Source organism: Rhodnius prolixus, unplaced genomic scaffold (assembly GCF_049639745.1).
Source record: "Rhodnius prolixus isolate KJV_2025 unplaced genomic scaffold, Rpr scaffold_11, whole genome shotgun sequence".
NCBI classification, from domain to species: domain Eukaryota; kingdom Metazoa; phylum Arthropoda; class Insecta; order Hemiptera; family Reduviidae; genus Rhodnius; species Rhodnius prolixus.
The window spans coordinates 10,125,214-10,145,848 of NW_027411625.1; the positions used below are offsets into that span (position 1 = coordinate 10,125,214).

General features: G+C 29.0%; 1 protein-coding gene across 2 annotated transcripts in view; it reads right to left on the reverse strand.

The window, feature by feature from the left end:
- Window positions 1–799: 799 nt before the first annotated feature.
- Window positions 800–20,635, reverse strand: part of Herp (Homocysteine-induced endoplasmic reticulum protein) — a 56,456-nt gene continuing 36,620 nt past the window's right edge. For both annotated transcript variants that reach the window (XM_074138186.1, XM_074138187.1), the window contains exons 4-7: window positions 6,699–6,870; window positions 6,395–6,483; window positions 4,784–4,928; window positions 800–3,302 (exon numbers count right to left, since the gene is read on the reverse strand). In XM_074138186.1, the coding sequence (XP_073994287.1) occupies window positions 3,095–3,302; window positions 4,784–4,928; window positions 6,395–6,483; window positions 6,699–6,870 (614 nt within the window). In that variant the 3' untranslated portion in view covers window positions 800–3,094. The remainder of the gene's footprint in view (window positions 3,303–4,783; window positions 4,929–6,394; window positions 6,484–6,698; window positions 6,871–20,635) is intronic.

Genomic DNA, 20,635 nt, shown 5'->3' on the forward strand with positions numbered 1-20,635 from the left:
AAATATGTCTTCAACAAAAACTTACAGTTTAAAAAGTTAAGTATAAGGGTTGATTAAACGCCAAAAGGTACACAAATCAGCAAGTAACAAACATATCATTAATATGTCATTGATATCATTTGAGTAATTTTACTGCAGCAACTTTTCATTTATATTTTTGAGAATTTAATAGATATCAAAGATTCTTATGCTGGCTATTTGATTCATAATGACATAATTTGATTTAATAATATATTTTAGGGGCGCATTTAAAACAAAAAAAAACTTGATTTTCACAAAAGTTTCGGCTTTTACCATCACTTATAATGTGAACTAATTCACTAGAGAAAGATAAGATGTCTATCTCCTTTTGCAAATTCCTGCGTACCATCAGCTCATTACTAGAGACCTTATGCTTTAGGTATAATTGAACATCAGTTAATTTTTTACCAATTTTTGCAGACTCCTATACACCAATAGCTGACTTCCAGAGACCTGAACCAGTTATTGTCATTGGAAAACATTACCAACTCCGCTTGAAGTTAAAAAGACTAGTCACCCTCTATACACAATCCTTGCGCATAAACTCAAAAAAACAAATTATATAACATATAATTATATTTATAAATCACATTTTAAATTAAAGGTATTTATAGATTTTTTTAATATTTATATTAAAAAGCCAAAATTCAAATTTATTATTATAAAACTTAGATAGGATATAATAGCCATTCACTTTATTTCATTTTTTTTTTATATCACCTAACATCTCTAATTCTTTCTTTTTCACAATCTTTGGTGTAACTCTTCGATCTTAAGCCGACCATTCTTTAACACTAACATATTTTATTTTAAATTCAAATTGCTATATTTATACATATTTGTAAATTACATCTTTTTATTTTTACATAACAGTGAATATGTTATAATACTGAAGTACTTCGGAGATGTCCGTGACATTTTTTCGAAAAGTAAGTTACCTATTTTTTTAGATATCTTAATCAACACAGTATGAAATTAATTAAATCAAAATTGTATTCTTTCTTCACCTCAATTTGAATACGAAGGAAAAATCCATCTAAGTTAGTCACGAGTGATGGAAAACTTTCAGACGTAAAAACTACTTGAAAACACTCTTTGTGGAAAAATGTTGGAAATAAAAGTAGCAGGCATTAAGGTGGGCGCCCCTGCAGGTTCGGGGAGAAAGAGTAGGCCTGCCCCTTGTCTTGGGAGAAGGCGACTAAAAGGACCCCAGTGTTGCCTTGGACTGTAAGAGTTTTGGTACTCAAAGGCTAGGAAAAGCTAACTCCGAAATCGGCGAGATTCTTTAGTCGTGTGGAGAGAACTCACCTAGGGGTAAGGCACCCTAAACAAATGTCTCTGGCCCTCCAAGTTGGGGGTTAGGCTTAGGGCCAACCCCGTACCATGTAAAAAAAGTTATGGTTACGAAATAGCCAAATGAAAAAAACGGACCGATCTAAATGGTAATCTACCCATTTAAATGAAAAATCTAAATGAACTAAGTGGTACATCTTATTGAATAGTGGTAGTGCAGCCAACATTATTGGAAAGGGCTTCTTAGTTGGAGGAAGAAAAAAACATGCGATAATGAAGTTCCTAATAGTTAATGAAAGAATATGCGTCGTACGCATAAGAGGGCAATTTAGGAATATGACAAATTATTCAATAAAGTTGCATAACCACTTAATGATTTTCATAATTTCTTAATGAATTTCCGGAAATGCTTTTAATTTTTTCTTCGACATTAAATGGATGATGGCACTTTAAATTTAGACCACCCATTAGTTTATAGAGAAGCCTGCCCTCATTTTTTTCTCAAAAGAAAAAGTCCTTAAATATTTTTTATCTCAGATAATTTATTTTAAATAAGTGAATTGCTTCAATTCTTAACTTTAACAGTCACTTAGATTTAATAAATTGGAATAAAAAGTACAACTAGGAAGTCGGTAAAATTTATAGATCTTAATATACATTAACCGTAAAACCGAATTATTTTGTTAACAAAACCAAACTATCCACTCCAAGCCTACTACAAATGGAAATGGCCCTCTCATAAGTAGTTGTTTATCAATAAATTTAAAAAAATCTTTTTTATTTCTTAAATAATAAGTATTTTAATTACAATGTTTAGTGCAAGTGACTTTAATCAAGTGAGATTTTATATTATCACATGTTTACAGTTATATTTTATTTAAATTTGTTTAGATCGTTTACAACCAGTTTACTGTGTTTTAGTGTTTAGTAACGTTAATCTAATTTTTCTTTTCTGGTATGTGAGTTATATTTTTATCTTAGTATCACTTATACTAAATTAAATGTTAATGTTCAGAATAATAAAATCTGTTATGAAAAAAACAACTTTTAAATAAAATTACACGCTACTATTCACACAAGTACTGTTGACTAGTTAGAAAAATCGTAACAAACTATTGCCAGTAACAAATCGTATAATATTGCCAGTTAACACTTAATTATATAATATCTCAGCTAATTAAAATCCTATGCATTAAATATTGTAATTAACATCTCTGGTGCATTTGACTTCAAAGCCAATTATGATCAATTAAAGCTATTGCTGCATCTAGTGCACGGAATAATGTCTTGAAACTATGTTATGTTAAATTTTGCATTTAATTTTTAGTTCGGGGTCACGCAACCACACAGCAACCAAGAGTTGCTCTAATACATGTGTTGAGAGATGTAGGCTGATTCATAGAAAAAGTTGAGATGTCAAGCTACTTGTGGCGTGAAACACTTTCCTTGAAACCTTGCGGAAACCACGAAGAGTTCAGTATATGTGCTGTTAGACTGGAGCTAATTTCGAATGAAGGTCAGAAGCCTGACTACTTAAGTAGAATTGAAAGAGGAAATATTTTGAGTTGAACTTTGCGAATAATATCTCTTAGGTATCGCAGAAAACGAGGTCGTAATAGGCTAATTCTGGCACTTAAAAAGGGCAACAATGAATCTATGAAGCACTTTGTGTACCCCAACTCCAAAAGTCAGCTCACTTTATTGCAAATTGTGCACTATCTTCACAAAATTCTTAACCAACTACCTAAAACCCTCCCATTACATATTTAACCACAATAATTTAAATATCTCTTTGTTCAGGAATTAATGACAGAAAAAATGAGCTTATAAATGTCGCTATAACATGTAGAAGATGTGGATGATTGGCCTCATTCACTTGGTGTTGTTCTTGAGGCAAATCCGCTGAACCATCACCATTTTGCCTAGCTTGAGCATCATTCGGTACATTGTCTTGTCTACGCCTCCAACGATCCACATCCATGTTGAATCTGTAATAGATAAATTTTAATTGAATATATTTACATTTTTTTTATTTATATTTTTTTTTTTACACTTATCAGAATAATTAGAATCATAAGACCCACCGTGTACAGATGCTTTTTACGTTAATTGGTTAAATATATATTTTACCATTTGAATGAAAAAAACCACAACAAAATATTTCAATAGTTGCAGCACAAAAAATGTATTAAGTTATGCGGTTGAATATGCTGCACAGTATTAAATAAAAATTTCAGGGAAGGAGATATGAGTCCTGAAAGTAAGGTAATGACAGAGTATCCACGTTTCTTTGACCCAAACACTTGAAAAGAAGCTACAGAAGCTAATTTTAGTACAAGTACGGGAAAATTCACTGGAGAGTAGAAATTCCCTGACTCCTACCATAAATAAGCTCTTGCATGAATATTTTGTAATAATTAAGTACAACAGCCTCAAAAGCAAAGACTTTTGTAACACCCTCATAATCAAGATAAAAAGTTAATGCTACGAGCTCGTACCACTCAAAATATAACCCATCATGTTTTTTCATTTTAGTACTAAGTTACAAATCTTTCGGCGAGCTGTTGGATTTCATTCTGACACCTTTCCCAAGGTTTAAAAGCAACTTCTTTTAATGATTCGATCGTTAAAGGAAATCTGTCAGTGAATGGAAAAAATGATTTAATTCATTTTAGATGCGTTTGTAATTTGTAATACGGCATAATGTCAATGTTATATGTCTAGTAAGGTTTATCAAATCGTACTCACTTATTAAGTAGTAGCAGTCTTTTATATAAAACGTTACACGTTCTAGCTGTTCTCACTAGAAGTGGGGATCGACAGTTTTCCCTACGGAATAAATTGCTAATGGACAATTAGCTCATAGTTCCAAATAAGGAAGCGAAATTTTTTTTCGATCATACATAGGTTTTTCATGCAGCTATCCACCAGTACTTCTAAACGGCGCTAAGCTTGCTTCAGCTTTAGTCAATCCGTGGAGAACCTGTCTATGTTTTTCGCCCTTTACCCATGTTATAGTGGATTTAGGATAGGCACACTACACATGATAGTTAACGGATACTTTTGCTTGGAACTGATTCTACAGCTTCGGCAGAGCATTCATATCTACCACGGATGGTCCACCCGAACCAGTTATTTTTTTTATTTATTTTTTTAACTGTGTGCCCCATTAACCAACGATGAACAAAACGTTCTCTCAGCATCTCTCTCCAAATTTCACAACTTTTACTTATTTTACTGGCTGCATAACATCCCTTCTTCCAATAGGATAACTAAAATTTCGTAACCTTCAATCCTACTGAACAAATGGAAGATACAACAAATTGAAATCAAATTTGAAATTTATTTAAAAAACATTTTATTAAAAATAATTAGAATAATATCATTCGCTTCGTTTTGGTAAATAAACTTAGTTCAAAGATCAATAGAGAAAATATAACTTTAAAGTTATCTTATACAATCTACTTACAATAAGAGAGCCATCGTCATGACGACTATGAAGCGCAGGGGAGACGAGTAGAAGTACACTACGGAAAACAGAACTACTAGTCTAGTCATGATGTACATCCACTCCAGCCAATCGCGTTGAGCCACGCCATCTTCCTCCACTTCCGCTAATTTTGTACAAGGTAATATTGTAAGTATTAAGAGAAATTATTGCGATCAAATTGTTTTCTACATTGCTTTACAGCAGACACATTTGACAACGAAAAATATGTGGACAATCCCACAACTTTCTCTTACTTCAACTCTCAATATTATAGCTAACGCATTTTCTTTAAACTCCGAATTTCAAAAACTTATTTTCTACTGATATTATATCGTTTGTAAAGTCTATTAACTAAAATAACACTTTAAAAAAAGCCAATTTCCACTCATTCTTGGCTACCCCAAATCAAATTTTGATTCACATTACAATAGATCCGCAAATATATTGTACATTGTTTCAGAGCAAATCGCAGAGGCCATTTTCTAGTAAATTTACAAGAGTGAAAAAATCCTTTCATTAAAGTGGTACTTGCGGCTGAAGATTTTTCTTACGTCTTCTTAAACTGGAATTATTGAAAATTTAATCTTTTATAACAAATGATAGGATCGTTATGGCATTTTAGAAGGATGTGTACCGGTTTAAGCTTACTACGAATTTGGGGCACACATACATTCTTTTTCTTCTGGGGTGCTACAGTCCTGAAAGAACCCGGGTCTCCCCAACCAGCCTCCTCCATTCCTCTCGATCGTGGGCTCTAGAACGCCATCTACTCACGCCCATGCTTCTCAGGTCTGCCTCCACACGATCCAGATACCTCATATGATGCCTCCCTCGATGACGTCAACCCCCTGGAGTGCCATAAAGCATCCTTCCGGGCAAGCGTTCCATCCGCTCCACATGACCCAACCACCTAACGTTTAATGAAGGCAACGAGATTGGGTTCCTAATCCTCCACCGATCTCGCTCCTTCACTGGTCCATATATCTTTCTGATCGTCTTCACTGATCAATTCCACGTCTTATTTGCGTAAGTAACAGCTGGCCCTATCACTGTCTTATAAACCAGTAACTTTGCACGAGTAGCTAATGTTTTAAACGTAAAATTTTGTGAATCACGAAGTAACACCTATTGTCTGCTGCAATTCTCGCCTTAATGTCTGAGCTAATGTCATTCTGCTCATTAACAATCGCTCCTAATTATTTTAAGCTTTTTATCTCGATGAAATCTTCTTCTTACACAAACATTCTAAAAACCTCTTTTTCGGATCCAGGGAACCTCAAAGGCCTTTGCGATAAAAAATTTTAATAGAAAATGTTTCACGATTAAACACTTGTTCTAGGGTAAATGAAAGAAAAACCTTTTCTTCAAGTAATTGATCTTGTTTGTTTTTTGCGTTAAGTGTGAATGAACAGAAGAACACTGTAGTTCAAAAACGAAAAATCACAGTATATTCAACTTTGGACTACATTTACCACCAGTAAGCAGGCATCAGTAAACATACCCGTTTTGAATTCTGAGGTGAAACACCTACACAATTATGGTACTGAAGACCTGACTAAGTTAGTAAGTAGAATGGAAATTGGAGTTCACCTTGATTTGGTTGAACAGCTTGATTGGCTGGCTGGTTTTGAGGAGATTCCACTTGTTCTTGAGGATTAGCAGGACATAATCTGTTGGCCCTGTAACATGAATAAATAATATAAATAATAAAAAGGCAAACACAAAGACGTTCCAGAACTTGAGCGAGAATATTCACTGACTAAGACGATATAAAACTCTACAGGCTTCTGTAAATTGAGAAGAATATGAGTATAATTAAGAGCTATATGGCAATCACAGATGCGCTCATGAAATTTTATACCACAGAAGTTATTAAAAATCAAGACATACTTACAAGCGCATATGATTTCTTATATAATGAACGTATGCTTCATGCAGATTCTGATGTTGTTGGGGAGTTAAATTTTGCAGGTACATATGACGCATATAGAAACCAGCGTATGATGAAGCAGTCGACACATCGTTTCTTCGAAATATATCATCACCTACATTGTTTCCACTGACACCTAAAAAATTAAAAGTTGTCTCATGTTAAAAACCTCCCAATGCAGACCGTCTTTTCACTGAACAGGCAATTTAGAAGAGGGCAATTTTTTGTCGTGTACAACTTCGTTTCGAATTCGGTGAAACTTCAAACGTTTATATCTATTTTCATATTTATCAGAATTCTATGATTTCTTTACCGAAATGTAGAGTAATGATAGTTATATAAATAGTACAAATAGTGTTGTTCTGGAGATATTACTTTATGAGATATTAAAGAGTAAATTTTTGAGGTTTTCTAATTCACTCAAATTTCAAACGCATATAACTCTTACTGTGTTGGTTAAATTTTAATGATTACTTTACCCAAATGTAGAGAAAAGTTAGGTTTATAAGTGGTACAAATGGCAAGGTTTTAGTGATAATAGTCGTAAAATATTCAACATACAATTTTTTGTCGTTTTCAACTTCGTTTCGAATACGGTGAAATTTCAATCGTTTATATCTCTTTTCATATTTATCAGAATTCAATGATTTCTTTACCGAAATATAGAGAAAGATTAGGTGTATAAAAAGTACTAATTGCAATGTTCTGGAGATATTAGTTACCGAGATATTAAAGGTTAAATTTTTGAGGTTTTCTGATTCATTCCAAATTTAAACGTTTATAACTCTTATTGTGTTGTTTAAATTTTAATGATTACTTTACCCAAATGTAGAGAAAAGTTAGGTTTATACGTGGTAAAAATGGCAATGTTTTAGTGATAATAGTTCGTAAGATATTCAACATACAGTTTTTTGTCGTTTACAACTTCGTTTCGAATTCGGTGAAACTTCAAACGTTTATATCTTTTTTCATATTTATCAGAATTCTATGATTTCTTTACCGAAATGTAGAGTAATGATAGGTATATAACTAGTACTAATTGCAATGTTCTGGAGATATTAGTTACCGAGATATTGAAGGTTAAATTTTTGAGGTTTTCTGATTCATTCCAAATTTAAACGTTTATAACTCTTAAATTTTAATGATTTCTTTACCCAAATGTAGAGAAAAGTTAGGTTTATACGTGGTACAAATGGCAATGTTTTAGTGATAATAGTCGTAAAATATTCAACATACAATTTTTTGTCGATTTCAACTTCGTTTCGAATACGGTGAAATTTCAAACGTTCATATCTTTTTTCATATTTATCAGAATTCTATGATTTCTTTACCGAAATATAGAGAAAGATTAGGTGTGTAAATAGTACTAATTGCAATGTTCTGGAGATATTAGTTACCGAGATATTAAAGGTTAAATTATTGAGGTTTTCTGATTCATTCCAAATTTAAACGTTTATAACTCTTATTGTGTTGTTTAAATTTTAATGATTTCTTTACCCAAATGTAGAGAAAAGTTAGGTTTATACGTGGTATAAATGGCAATGTTTTAGTGATAATAGTTCGTAAGATATTCAACATACAATGTTTTGTCGTTTACAACTTCGATTCGAATTCGGTGAAACTTCAAACGTTTATATCTTTTTTCATATTTATCAGAATTCTATGATTTCTTTACCGAAATATAGAGAAAAGTTAGATGTATAAATAGTATTAATTGCAATGTTCTGGAGATATTAGTTACCGAGATATTGAAGGTTAAATTTTTGAGGATTTCTGATTCATTCCAAATTTAAACGTTTATAACTCTTACTGTGTTGGTTAACTTTTAATGATTTCTTTACCCAAATGTAGAGAAAAGTTAGGTTTATACGTGGTACAAATGGCAATGTTTTAGTGATAATAGTCGTAAAATATTCAACATACAATTTTTTGTCGTTTTCAACTTCGTTTCGAATACGGTGAAATTTCAATCGTTTATATCTCTTTTCATATTTATCAGAATTCAATGATTTCTTTACCGAAATATAGAGAAAAGTTAGATATATAAATAGTACTAATTGCAATGTTCTAGATATATTAGTTACCGAGATATTGAAGGTTAAACTTTTGACGTTTTCTGATTCATTCCAAATTTAAACGTTTATAACTCTTATTGTGTTGTTTAAATTTTATTGATTTCTTTACCCAAATGTAGAGAAAAGTTAGGTTTATACGTGGTATAAAGGGCAATGTTTTAGTGATAATAGTTCGTAAGATATTCAACATACAATTTTTTGTCGTTTACAACTTCGTTTCGAATTCGGTGAAACTTCAAACGTTTATATCTTTTTTCATATTTATCAGAATTCTATGATTTCTTAACCGAAATGTAGAGTAATGATAGTTATATAAATAGCACAAATAGTGTTGTTCTGGAGATATTACTTTATGAGATAATAAAGTGTAAATTTTTGAGGTTTTCTAATTCACTCAAATTTCAAACGTATATAACACTTACTGTGTTGGTTAAATTTTAATGATTACTTTACCCAAATGTAGAGAAAAGTTAGGTTTATAAGTGGTACAAATGGCAAGGTTTTAGTGATAATAGTCGTAAAATATTCAACATACAATTTTTTGTCGTTTTCAACTTCGTTTCGAATACGGTGAAATTTCAATCGTTCATATCTCTTTTCATATTTATCAGAATTCAATGATTTCTTTACCGAAATATAGAGAAAAGTTAGATATATAAATAGTACTAATTGCAATGTTCTAGATATATTAGTTACCGAGATATTGAAGGTTAAACTTTTGACGTTTTCTGATTCATTCCAAATTTAAACGTTTATAACTCTTATTGTGTTGTTTAAATTTTAATGATTTTTTTACCCAAATGTAGAGAAAAGTTAGGTTTATAAGTGGTACAAATGGCAAGGTTTTAGTGATAATAGTCGTAAAATATTCAACATACAATTTTTTGTCGTTTTCAACTTCGTTTCGAATACGGTGAAATTTCAATCGTTTATATCTCTTTTCATATTTATCAGAATTCAATGATTTCTTTACCGAAATATAGAGAAAAGTTAGATATATAAATAGTACTAATTGCAATGTTCTAGATATATTAGTTACCGAGATATTGAAGGTTAAACTTTTGACGTTTTCTGATTCATTCCAAATTTAAACGTTTATAACTCTTATTGCGTTGTTTAAATTTTAATGATTTTTTTACCCAAATGTAGAGAAAAGTTAGGTTTATACGTGGTATAAATGGCAATCTTTTAGTGATAATAGTTCGTAAGATATTCAACATACAATTTTTTGTCGTTTTCAACTTCGTTTCGAATCCGGTGAAATTGCAATCGTTTATATCTCTTTTCTTATTCAACAGAATTCAATGATTTCTTTACCGAAATATAGAGAAAAGTTAGATGTATAAACAGTACCAATTGCAACTTTCTGGAGATATTAGTTACCGAGATATTGAAGGTTAAATTTTTGAGGTTTTCTGATTCATTCCAAATTTAAACGTTTATAACTCTTACTGTTTTAGTTAAATTTTAATGATTTCTTTACCCAAATGTAGAGAAAAGTTAGCTTTATACGTAGTACAAATGGCAATCTTTTAGTGATAATAGTTCATAAAATATTCAACATACAATTTTTTGTCGTTTTCAACTTCGTTTCGAATACGGTGAAATCTGAATCGTTTATATCTCTTTTCATATTTATCAGAATTCAATGATTTCTTTACCGAAATATAGAGAAAAGTTAGATGTATAAATAGTACTAATTGCAATGTTCTGGAGATATTAGTTACCGAGATATTGAAGGTTAAATTTTTGAGGTTTTCTGATTCATTCCAAATTTAAACGTTAATAATTCTTATTCTGTTGTTTAAATTTTAATGATTTCTTTACCCAAATGTAGAGAAAAGTTAGGTTTATACGTGGTATAAATGGCAATGTTTTAGTGATAATAGTTCGTAAGATATTCAACATACAATTTTTTGTCGTTTACAACTTCGTTTCGAATTCGGTGAAACTTCAAACGTTTATATCTTTTTTCATATTTATCAGAATTCTATGATTTCTTAACGGAAATGTAGAGTAATAATAGTTATATAAATAGCCCAAATAGTGTTGTTCTGGAGATATTACTTTATGAGATATTAAAGAGTAAATTTTTGAGGTTTTCTAATCTATCAAATTTCAAACGTATATAACTCTTACTGTGTTGGTTAAATTTTAATGATTACTTTACCCAAATGTAGAGAAAAGTTAGGTTTATAAGTGTTACAAATGGCAAGGTTTTAGTGATAATAGTCGTAAAATATTCAACATACAATTTTTTGTCGTTTTCAACTTCGTTTCGAATACGGTGAAATTTCAATCGTTTATATCTCTTTTCATATTTATCAGAATTCAATGATTTCTTTACCGAAATATAGAGAAAAGTTAGATATATAAATAGTACTAATTGCAATGTTCTAGATATATTAGTTACCGAGATATTGAAGGTTAAACTTTTGACGTTTTCTGATTCATTCCAAATTTAAACGTTTATAACTCTTATTGCGTTGTTTAAATTTTAATGATTTTTTTACCCAAATGTAGAGAAAAGTTAGGTTTATACGTGGTATAAATGGCAATGTTTTAGTGATAATAGTTCGTAAGATATTCAACATACAATTTTTTGTCGTTTACAACTTCGTTTCGAATTCGGTGAAACTTCAAACGTTTATATCTTTTTTCATATTTATCAGAATTCTATGATTTCTTTACCGAAATGTAGAGTAATGATAGGTATATAACTAGTACTAATTGCAATGTTCTGGAGATATTAGTTACCGAGATATTGAAGGTTAAATTTTTGAGGTTTTCTGATTCATTCCAAATTTAAACGTTTATAACTCTTACTGTGTTGGTTAAATTTTAATGATTTCTTTACCAAAATGTAGAGAAAAGTTAGGTTTATACGTGGTACAAATGGCAATGTTTTAGTGATAATAGTCGTAAAATATTCAACATACAATTTTTTGTCGTTTTCAACTTCGTTTCGAATACGGTGAAATTGCAATCGTTTATATCTCTTTTCTTATTCAACAGAATTCAATGATTTCTTTACCGAAATATAGAGAAAAGTTAGATGTATAAATAGTACCAATTGCAACTTTCTGGAGATATTAGTTACCGAGATATTGAAGGTTAAATTTTTGAGGTTTTCTGATTCATTCCAAATTTAAACGTTTATAACTCTTACTGTTTTAGTTAAATTTTAATGATTTCTATACCTAAATGTAGAGAAAAGTTAGCTTTATACGTAGTACAAATGGCAATCTTTTAGTGATAATAGTTCATAAAATATTCAACATACAATTTTTTGTCGTTTTCAACTTCGTTTCAAATACGGTGAAATCTGAATCATTTATATCTCTTTTCATATTTATCAGAATTCAATGATTTCTTTACCGAAATATAGAGAAAAGTTAGATGTATAAATAGTACTAATTGCAATGTTCTGGAGATATTAGTTACCGAGATATTGAAGGTTAAATTTTTGAGGTTTTCTGATTCATTCCAAATTTAAACGTTAATAACTCTTATTCTGTTGTTTAAATTTTAATGATTTCTTTACCCAAATGTAGAGAAAAGTTAGGTTTATACGTGGTATAAATGGCAATGTTTTAGTGATAATAGTTCGTAAGATATTCAACATACAATGTTTTGTCGTTTACAACTTCGATTCGAATTCGGTGAAACTTCAAACGTTTATATCTTTTTTCATATTTATCAGAATTCAATGATTTCTTTACCGAAATATAGAGAAAAGTTAGATATATAAATAGTACTAATTGCAATGTTCTAGATATAATAGTTACCGAGATATTGAAGGTTAAATTTTTGAGGTTTTCTGATTCATTCCAAATTTAAACGTTTATAACTCTTACTGTTTTAGTTAAATTTTAATGATTTCTTTACCCAAATGTAGAGAAAAGTTAGCATTATACGTAGTACAAATGGCAATCTTTTAGTGATAATAGTTCATAAAATATTCAACATACAATTTTTTGTCGTCTTCAACTTCGTTTCGAATACGGTGCAATCTCAATCGTTTATATTTCTTTTCATATTTATCAGAATTCAATTATTTCTTTACCGAAATATAGAGAAAAGTTAGATGTATAAATAGTACTAATTGCAATGTTCTGGAGATATTAGTTACCGAGATATTGAAGGTTAAATTTTTGAGGTTTTCTGATTCATTCGAAATTTAAACGTTAATAACTCTTACTGTATTAGTTAAATTTTAATGATTTCTTTACCCAAATGTAGAGAAAAGTTAGCTTTATACGTGGTACAAATGGCAATGTTTTAGTGATAATAGTTCCTAAAATATTCAACATACAATTTTTTGTCGATTTCAACTTCATTTCGAATACGGTGAAACTTCAAACGTTTATATCTTTTTTCATATTTATCAGAATTCTATGATTTCTTTATCGAAATATAGAGAAAGATTAGGTGTATAAATAGTACTAATTGCAATGTTCTAGATATTAGTTAACGAGATATTAAAGTTTAAATTTTTACGTTTTCTGATTCATTCCAAATTTAAACGTTTATAACTCTTATTGTGTTGTTTAAATTTTAATGATTTCTTTACCCAAATGTAGAGAAAAGTTAGGTTTATACGTGGTATAAATGGCAATGTTTTAGTGATAATAGTTCGTAAGATATTCAACATACAATGTTTTGTCGTTTACAACTTCGTTTCGAATTCGGTGAAACTTCAAACGTTTATATCTTTTTTCATATTTATCAGAATTCAATGATTTCTTTACCGAAATATAGAGAAAAGTTAGATATATAAATAGTACTAATTGCAATGTTCTAGATATAATAGTTACCGAGATATTGAAGGTTAAATTTTTGAGGTTTTCTGATTCATTCCAAATTTAAACGTTTATAACTCTTACTGTGTTAGTTAAATTTTAATGATTTCTTTACCCAAATGTAGAGAAAAGTTAGGTTTATACGTGGTACAAATGGCAATGTTTTAGTGACAATAGTTCGTAAGATATTCAACATACAATTTTTTGTCGATTTCAACTTCGTTTCGAATACGGTGAAATTTCAAACGTTCATATCTTTTTTCATATTTATCAGAATTCTATGATTTCTTTACCGAAATATAGAGAAAGATTAGGTGTATAAATAGTACTAATTGCAATGTTCTGGAGATATTAGTTACCGAGATATTAAAGGTTAAATTTTTGAGGATTTCTGATTCATTCCAAATTTAAACGTTTATAACTCTTACTGTGTTGGTTAACTTTTAATGATTTCTTTACCCAAATGTAGAGAAAAGTTAGGTTTATACGTGGTACAAATGGCAATGTTTTAGTGATAATAGACGTAAAATATTCAACATACAATTTTCTGTCGTTTTCAACTTCGTTTCGAATACGGTGAAATTTCAATCGTTTATATCTCTTTTCATATTTATCAGAATTCAATGATTTCTTTACCGAAATATAGAGAAAAGTTAGATATATAAATAGTACTAATTGCAATGTTCTAGATATATTAGTTACCGAGATATTGAAGGTTAAACTTTTGACGTTTTCTGATTCATTCCAAATTTAAACGTTTATAATTCTTATTGTGTTGTTTAAATTTTATTGATTTATTTACCCAAATGTAGAGAAAAGTTAGGTTTATACGGGGTATAAATGGCAATGTTTTAGTGATAATAGTTCGTAAGATATTCAACATACAATTTTTTGTCGTTTACAACTTCGTTTCGAATTCGGTGAAACTTCAAACGTTTATATCTTTTTTCATATTTATCAGAATTCTATGATTTCTTAACCGAAATGTAGAGTAATGATAGTTATATAAATAGCACAAATAGTGTTGTTCTGGAGATATTACTTTATGAGATATTAAAGTGTAAATTTTTGAGGTTTTCTAATTCACTCAAATTTTAAACGTATATAACTCTTACTGTGTTGGTTAAATTTTAATGATTACTTTACCCAAATGTAGAGAAAAGTTAGGTTTATAAGTGGTACAAATGGCAAGGTTTTAGTGATAATAGTCGTAAAATATTCAACATACAATTTTTTGTAGTTTTCAACTTCGTTTCGAATACGGTGAAATTTCAATCGTTTATATCTCTTTTCATATTTATCAGAATTCAATGATTTCTTTACCGAAATATAGAGAAAAGTTAGATATATAAATAGTACTAATTGCAATGTTCTAGATATATTAGTTACCGAGATATTGAAGGTTAAACTTTTGAGGTTTTCTGATTCATTCCAAATTTAAACGTTTATAACTCTTACTGTGTTAGTTAAATTTTAATGATTTCTTTACCCAAATGTAGAGAAAAGTTAGCTTTATACGTGGTACAAATGGCAATGTTTTAGTGACAATAGTTCGTAAGATATTCAACATACAATTTTTTGTCGATTTCAACTTCGTTTCGAATACGGTGAAATTTCAAACGTTCATATCTTTTTTCATATTTATCAGAATTCTATGATTTCTTTACCGAAATATAGAGAAAGATTAGGTGTATAAATAGTACTAATTGCAATGTTCTGGAGATATTAGTTACCGAGATATTAAAGGTTAAATTATTGAGGTTTTCTGATTCATTCCAAATTTAAACGTTTATAACTCTTATTGTGTTGTTTAAATTTTAATGATTTCTTTACCCAAATGTAGAGAAAAGTTAGGTTTATACGTGGTATAAATGGCAATGTTTTAGTGATAATAGTTCGTAAGATATTCAACATACAATGTTTTGTCGTTTACAACTTCGATTCGAATTCGGTGAAACTTCAAACGTTTATATCTTTTTTCATATTTATCAGAATTCTATGATTTCTTTACCGAAATATAGAGAAAAGTTAGATGTATAAATAGTATTAATTGCAATGTTCTGGAGATATTAGTTACCGAGATATTGAAGGTTAAATTTTTGAGGATTTCTGATTCATTCCAAATTTAAACGTTTATAACTCTTACTGTGTTGGTTAACTTTTAATGATTTCTTTACCCAAATGTAGAGAAAAGTTAGGTTTATACGTGGTACAAATGGCAATGTTTTAGTGATAATAGACGTAAAATATTCAACATACAATTTTTTGTCGTTTTCAACTTCGTTTCGAATACGGTGAAATTTCAATCGTTTATATCTCTTTTCATATTTATCAGAATTCAATGATTTCTTTACCGAAATATAGAGAAAAGTTAGATATATAAATAGCACTAATTGCAATGTTCTAGATATATTAGTTACCGAGATATTGAAGGTTAAACTTTTGACGTTTTCTGATTCATTCCAAATTTAAACGTTTATAACTCTTATTGTGTTGTTTAAATTTTATTGATTTCTTTACCCAAATGTAGAGAAAAGTTAGGTTTATACGTGGTATAAATGGCAATGTTTTAGTGATAATAGTTCGTAAGATATTCAACATACAATTTTTTGTTCGGTTACAACTTCGTTTCGAATTCGGTGAAACTTCAAACGTTTATATCTTTTTTCATATTTATCAGAATTCTATGATTTCTTAACCGAAATGTAGAGTAATGATAGTTATATAAATAGCACAAATAGTGTTGTTCTGGATATATTACTTTATGAGATATTAAAGTGTAAATTTTTGAGGTTTTCTAATTCACTCAAATTTTAAACGTATATAACTCTTACTGTGTTGGTTAAATTTTAATGATTACTTTACCCAAATGTAGAGAAAAGTTAGGTTTATACGTGGTATAAATGGCAATGTTTTAGTGATAATAGTTCGTAAGATATTCAACATACAATGTTTTGTCGTTTACAACTTCGATTCGAATTCGGTGAAACTTCAAACGTTTATATCTTTTTTCATATTTATCAGAATTCAATGATTTCTTTACCGAAATATAGAGAAAAGTTAGATATATAAATAGTACTAATTGCAATGTTCTAGATATAATAGTTACCGAGATATTGAAGGTTAAATTTTTGAGGTTTTCTGATTCATTCGAAATTTAAACGTTTATAACTCTTACTGTGTTAGTTAAATTTTAATGATTTCTTTACCCAAATGTAGAGAAAAGTTAGCTTTATACGTGGTACAAATGGCAATGTTTTAGTGATAATAGTTCCTAAAATATTCAACATACAATTTTTTGTCGTTTTCAACTTCGTTTCAAATACGGTGAAATTTCAATCGTTTATATCTCTTTTTATATTTATCAGAATTCAATGATTTCTTTACCGAAATATAGAGAAAAGTTAGATATATAAATAGTACTAATTGCAATGTTCTAGATATATTAGTTACCGAGATATTGAAGGTTAAATTTTTGAGGTTTTCTGATTCATTCCAAATTTAAACGTTTATAACTTTTATTCTGTTGTTTAAATTTTAATGATTTCTTTACCCAAATGTAGAGAAAAGTTAGCTTTATACGTGGTACAAATGGCAATGTTTTAGTGATAATAGTTCCTAAAATATTCAACATACAATTTTTTGTCGATTTCATCTTCGTTTCGAATACGGTGAAACTTCAAACGTTTATATCTTTTTTCATATTTATCAGAATTCTGTGATTTCTTTACCGAAATATAAAGAAAAGTTAGATGTATAAATAGTACTAATTGCAATGTTCTGGAGATATTAGTTACCGAGATATTGAAGGTTAAATTTTTGAGGTTTTCTGATTCATTCCAAATTTAAACGTTTATAACTCTTACTGTGTTAGTTAAATTTTAATGATTTCTTTACCCAAATGTAGAGAAAAGTTAGCTTTATACGTAGTACAAATGGCAATCTTTTAGTGATAATAGTTCATAAAATATTCAACATACAATTTTTTGTCGTTTTCAACTTCGTTTCGAATATGGTGAAATCTGAATCGTTTATCTCTTTTCATATTTATCAGAATTCAATGATTTCTTTACCGAAATATAGAGAAAAGTTAGATGTATAAATAGTACTAATTGCAATGTTCTGGAGATATTAGTTACCGAGATATTGAAGGTTAAACTTTTGACGTTTTCTGATTCATTCCAAATTTAAACGTTTATAACTCTTATTGCGTTGTTTAAATTTTAATGATTTTTTTACCCAAATGTAGAGAAAAGTTAGGTTTATACGTGGTATAAATGGCAATCTTTTAGTGATAATAGTTCGTAAGAAATTCAACATACAATTTTTTGTCGTTTACAACTTCGTTTCGAATTCGGTGAAACTTCAAACGTTTATATCTTTTTTCATATTTATCAGAATTCTATGATTTCTTTACCGAAATGTAGAGTAATGATAGGTATATAACTAGTACTAATTGCAATGTTCTGGAGATATTAGTTACCGAGATATTGAAGGTTAAATTTTTGAGGTTTTCTGATTCATTCCAAATTTAAACGTTTATAACTCTTACTGTTTTAGTTAAATTTTAATGATTTCTTTACCCAAATGTAGAGAAAAGTTAGCTTTATACGTAGTACAAATGGCAATCTTTTAGTGATAATAGTTCATAAAATATTCAACATACAATTTTTTGTCGTTTTCAACTTAGTTTCGAATACGGTGAAATCTGAATCGTTTATATCTCTTTTCATATTTATCAGAATTCTATGATTTCTTAACCGAAATGTAGAGTAATGATAGTTATATAAATAGCACAAATAGTGTTGTTCTGGAGATATTACATTATGAGATATTAAAGAGTAAATTTTTGAGGTTTTCTAATCTATCAAATTTCAAACGTATATAACTCTTACTGTGTTGGTTAAATTTTAATGATTACTTTACCCAAATGTAGAGAAAAGTTAGGTTTATAAGTGGTACAAATGGCAAGGTTTTAGTGATAATAGTCGTAAAATATTCAACATACAATTTTTTGTCGTTTTCAACTTCGTTTCGAATACGGTGAAATTTCAATCGTTTATATCTCTTTTCATATTTATCAGAATTCAATGATTTCTTTACCGAAATATAGAGAAAAGTTAGATATATAAATAGTACTAATTGCAATGTTTTAGATATATTAGTTACCGAGATATTGAAGGTTAAACTTTTGACGTTTTCTGATTCATTCCAAATTTAAACGTTTATAACTCTTATTGCGTTGTTTAAATTTTAATGATTTTTTTACCCAAATGTAGAGAAAAGTTAGGTTTATACGTGGTATAAATGGCAATGTTTTAGTGATAATAGTTCGTAAGATATTCAACATACAATTTTTTGTCGTTTACAACTTCGTTTCGAATTCGGTGAAACTTCAAACGTTTATATCTTTTTTCATATTTATCAGAATTCTATGATTTCTTTACCGAAATGTAGAGAAAAGTTAGGTTTATACGTGGTACAAATGGCAATGTTTTAGTGATAATAGTCGTAAAATATTCAACATACAATTTTTTGTCGTTTTCAACTTCGTTTCGAATACGGTGAAATTGCAATCGTTTATATCTCTTTTCTTATTCAACAGAATTCAATGATTTCTTTACCGAAATATAGAGAAAAGTTAGATGTATAAATAGTACCAATTGCAACTTTCTGGAGATATTAGTTACCGAGATATTGAAGGTTAAATTTTTGAGGTTTTCTGATTCATTCCAAATTTAAACGTTTATAACTCTTACTGTTTTAGTTAAATTTTAATGATTTCTTTACCCAAATGTAGAGAAAAGTTAGCTTTATACGTAGTACAAATGGCAATCTTTTAGTGATAATAGTTCATAAAATATTCAACATACAATTTTTTGTCGTTTTCAACTTCGTTTCGAATACGGTGAAATCTGAATCGTTTATATCTCTTTTCATATTTATCAGAATTCAATGATTTCTTTACCAAAATATAGAGAAAAGTTAGATGTATAAATAGTACTAATTGCAATGTTCTGGAGATATTAGTTACCGAGATATTGAAGGTTAAATTTTTGAGGTTTTCTGATTCATTCCAAATTTAAACGTTTATAACTCTTACTGTTTTAGTTAAATTTTAATGATTTCTTTACCCAAATGTAGAGAAAAGTTAGCTTTATACGTAGTACAAATGGCAATCTTTTAGTGATAATAGTTCATAAAATATTCAACATACAATTTTTTGTCGTTTTCAACTTCGTTTCGAATACGGTGAAATCTGAATCATTTATATCTCTTTTCATATTTATCAGAATTCAATGATTTCTTTACCGAAATATAGAGAAAAGTTAGATGTATAAATAGTACTAATTGCAATGTTCTGGAGATATTAGTTACCGAGATATTGAAGGTTAAATTTTTGAGGTTTTCTGATTCATTCGAAATTTAAACGTTAATAACTCTTACTGTATTAGTTAAATTTTAATGATTTCTTTACCCAAATGTAGAGAAAAGTTAGCTTTATACGTGGTACAAATGGCAATGTTTTAGTGATAATAGTTCCTAAAATATTCAACATACAATTTTTTGTCGATTTCAACTTCATTTCGAATACGGTGAAACTTCAAACGTTTATATCTTTTTTCATATTTATCAGAATTCTATGATTTCTTTACCGAAATATAGAGAAAGATTAGGTGTATAAATAGTACTAATTGCAATGTTCTGGAGATATTAGTTAACGAGATATTAAAGGTTAAATTTTTACGTTTTCTGATTCATTCCAAATTTAAACGTTTATAACTCTTATTGTGTTGTTTAAATTTTAATGATTTCTTTACCCAAATGTAGAGAAAAGTTAGGTTTATACGTGGTATAAATGGCAATGTTTTAGTGATAATAGTTCGTAAGAAATTCAACATACAATGTTTTGTCGTTTACAACTTCGATTCGAATTCGGTGAAACTTCAAACGTTTATATCTTTTTTCATATTTATCAGAATTCAATGATTTCTTTACCGAAATATAGAGAAAAGTTAGATAT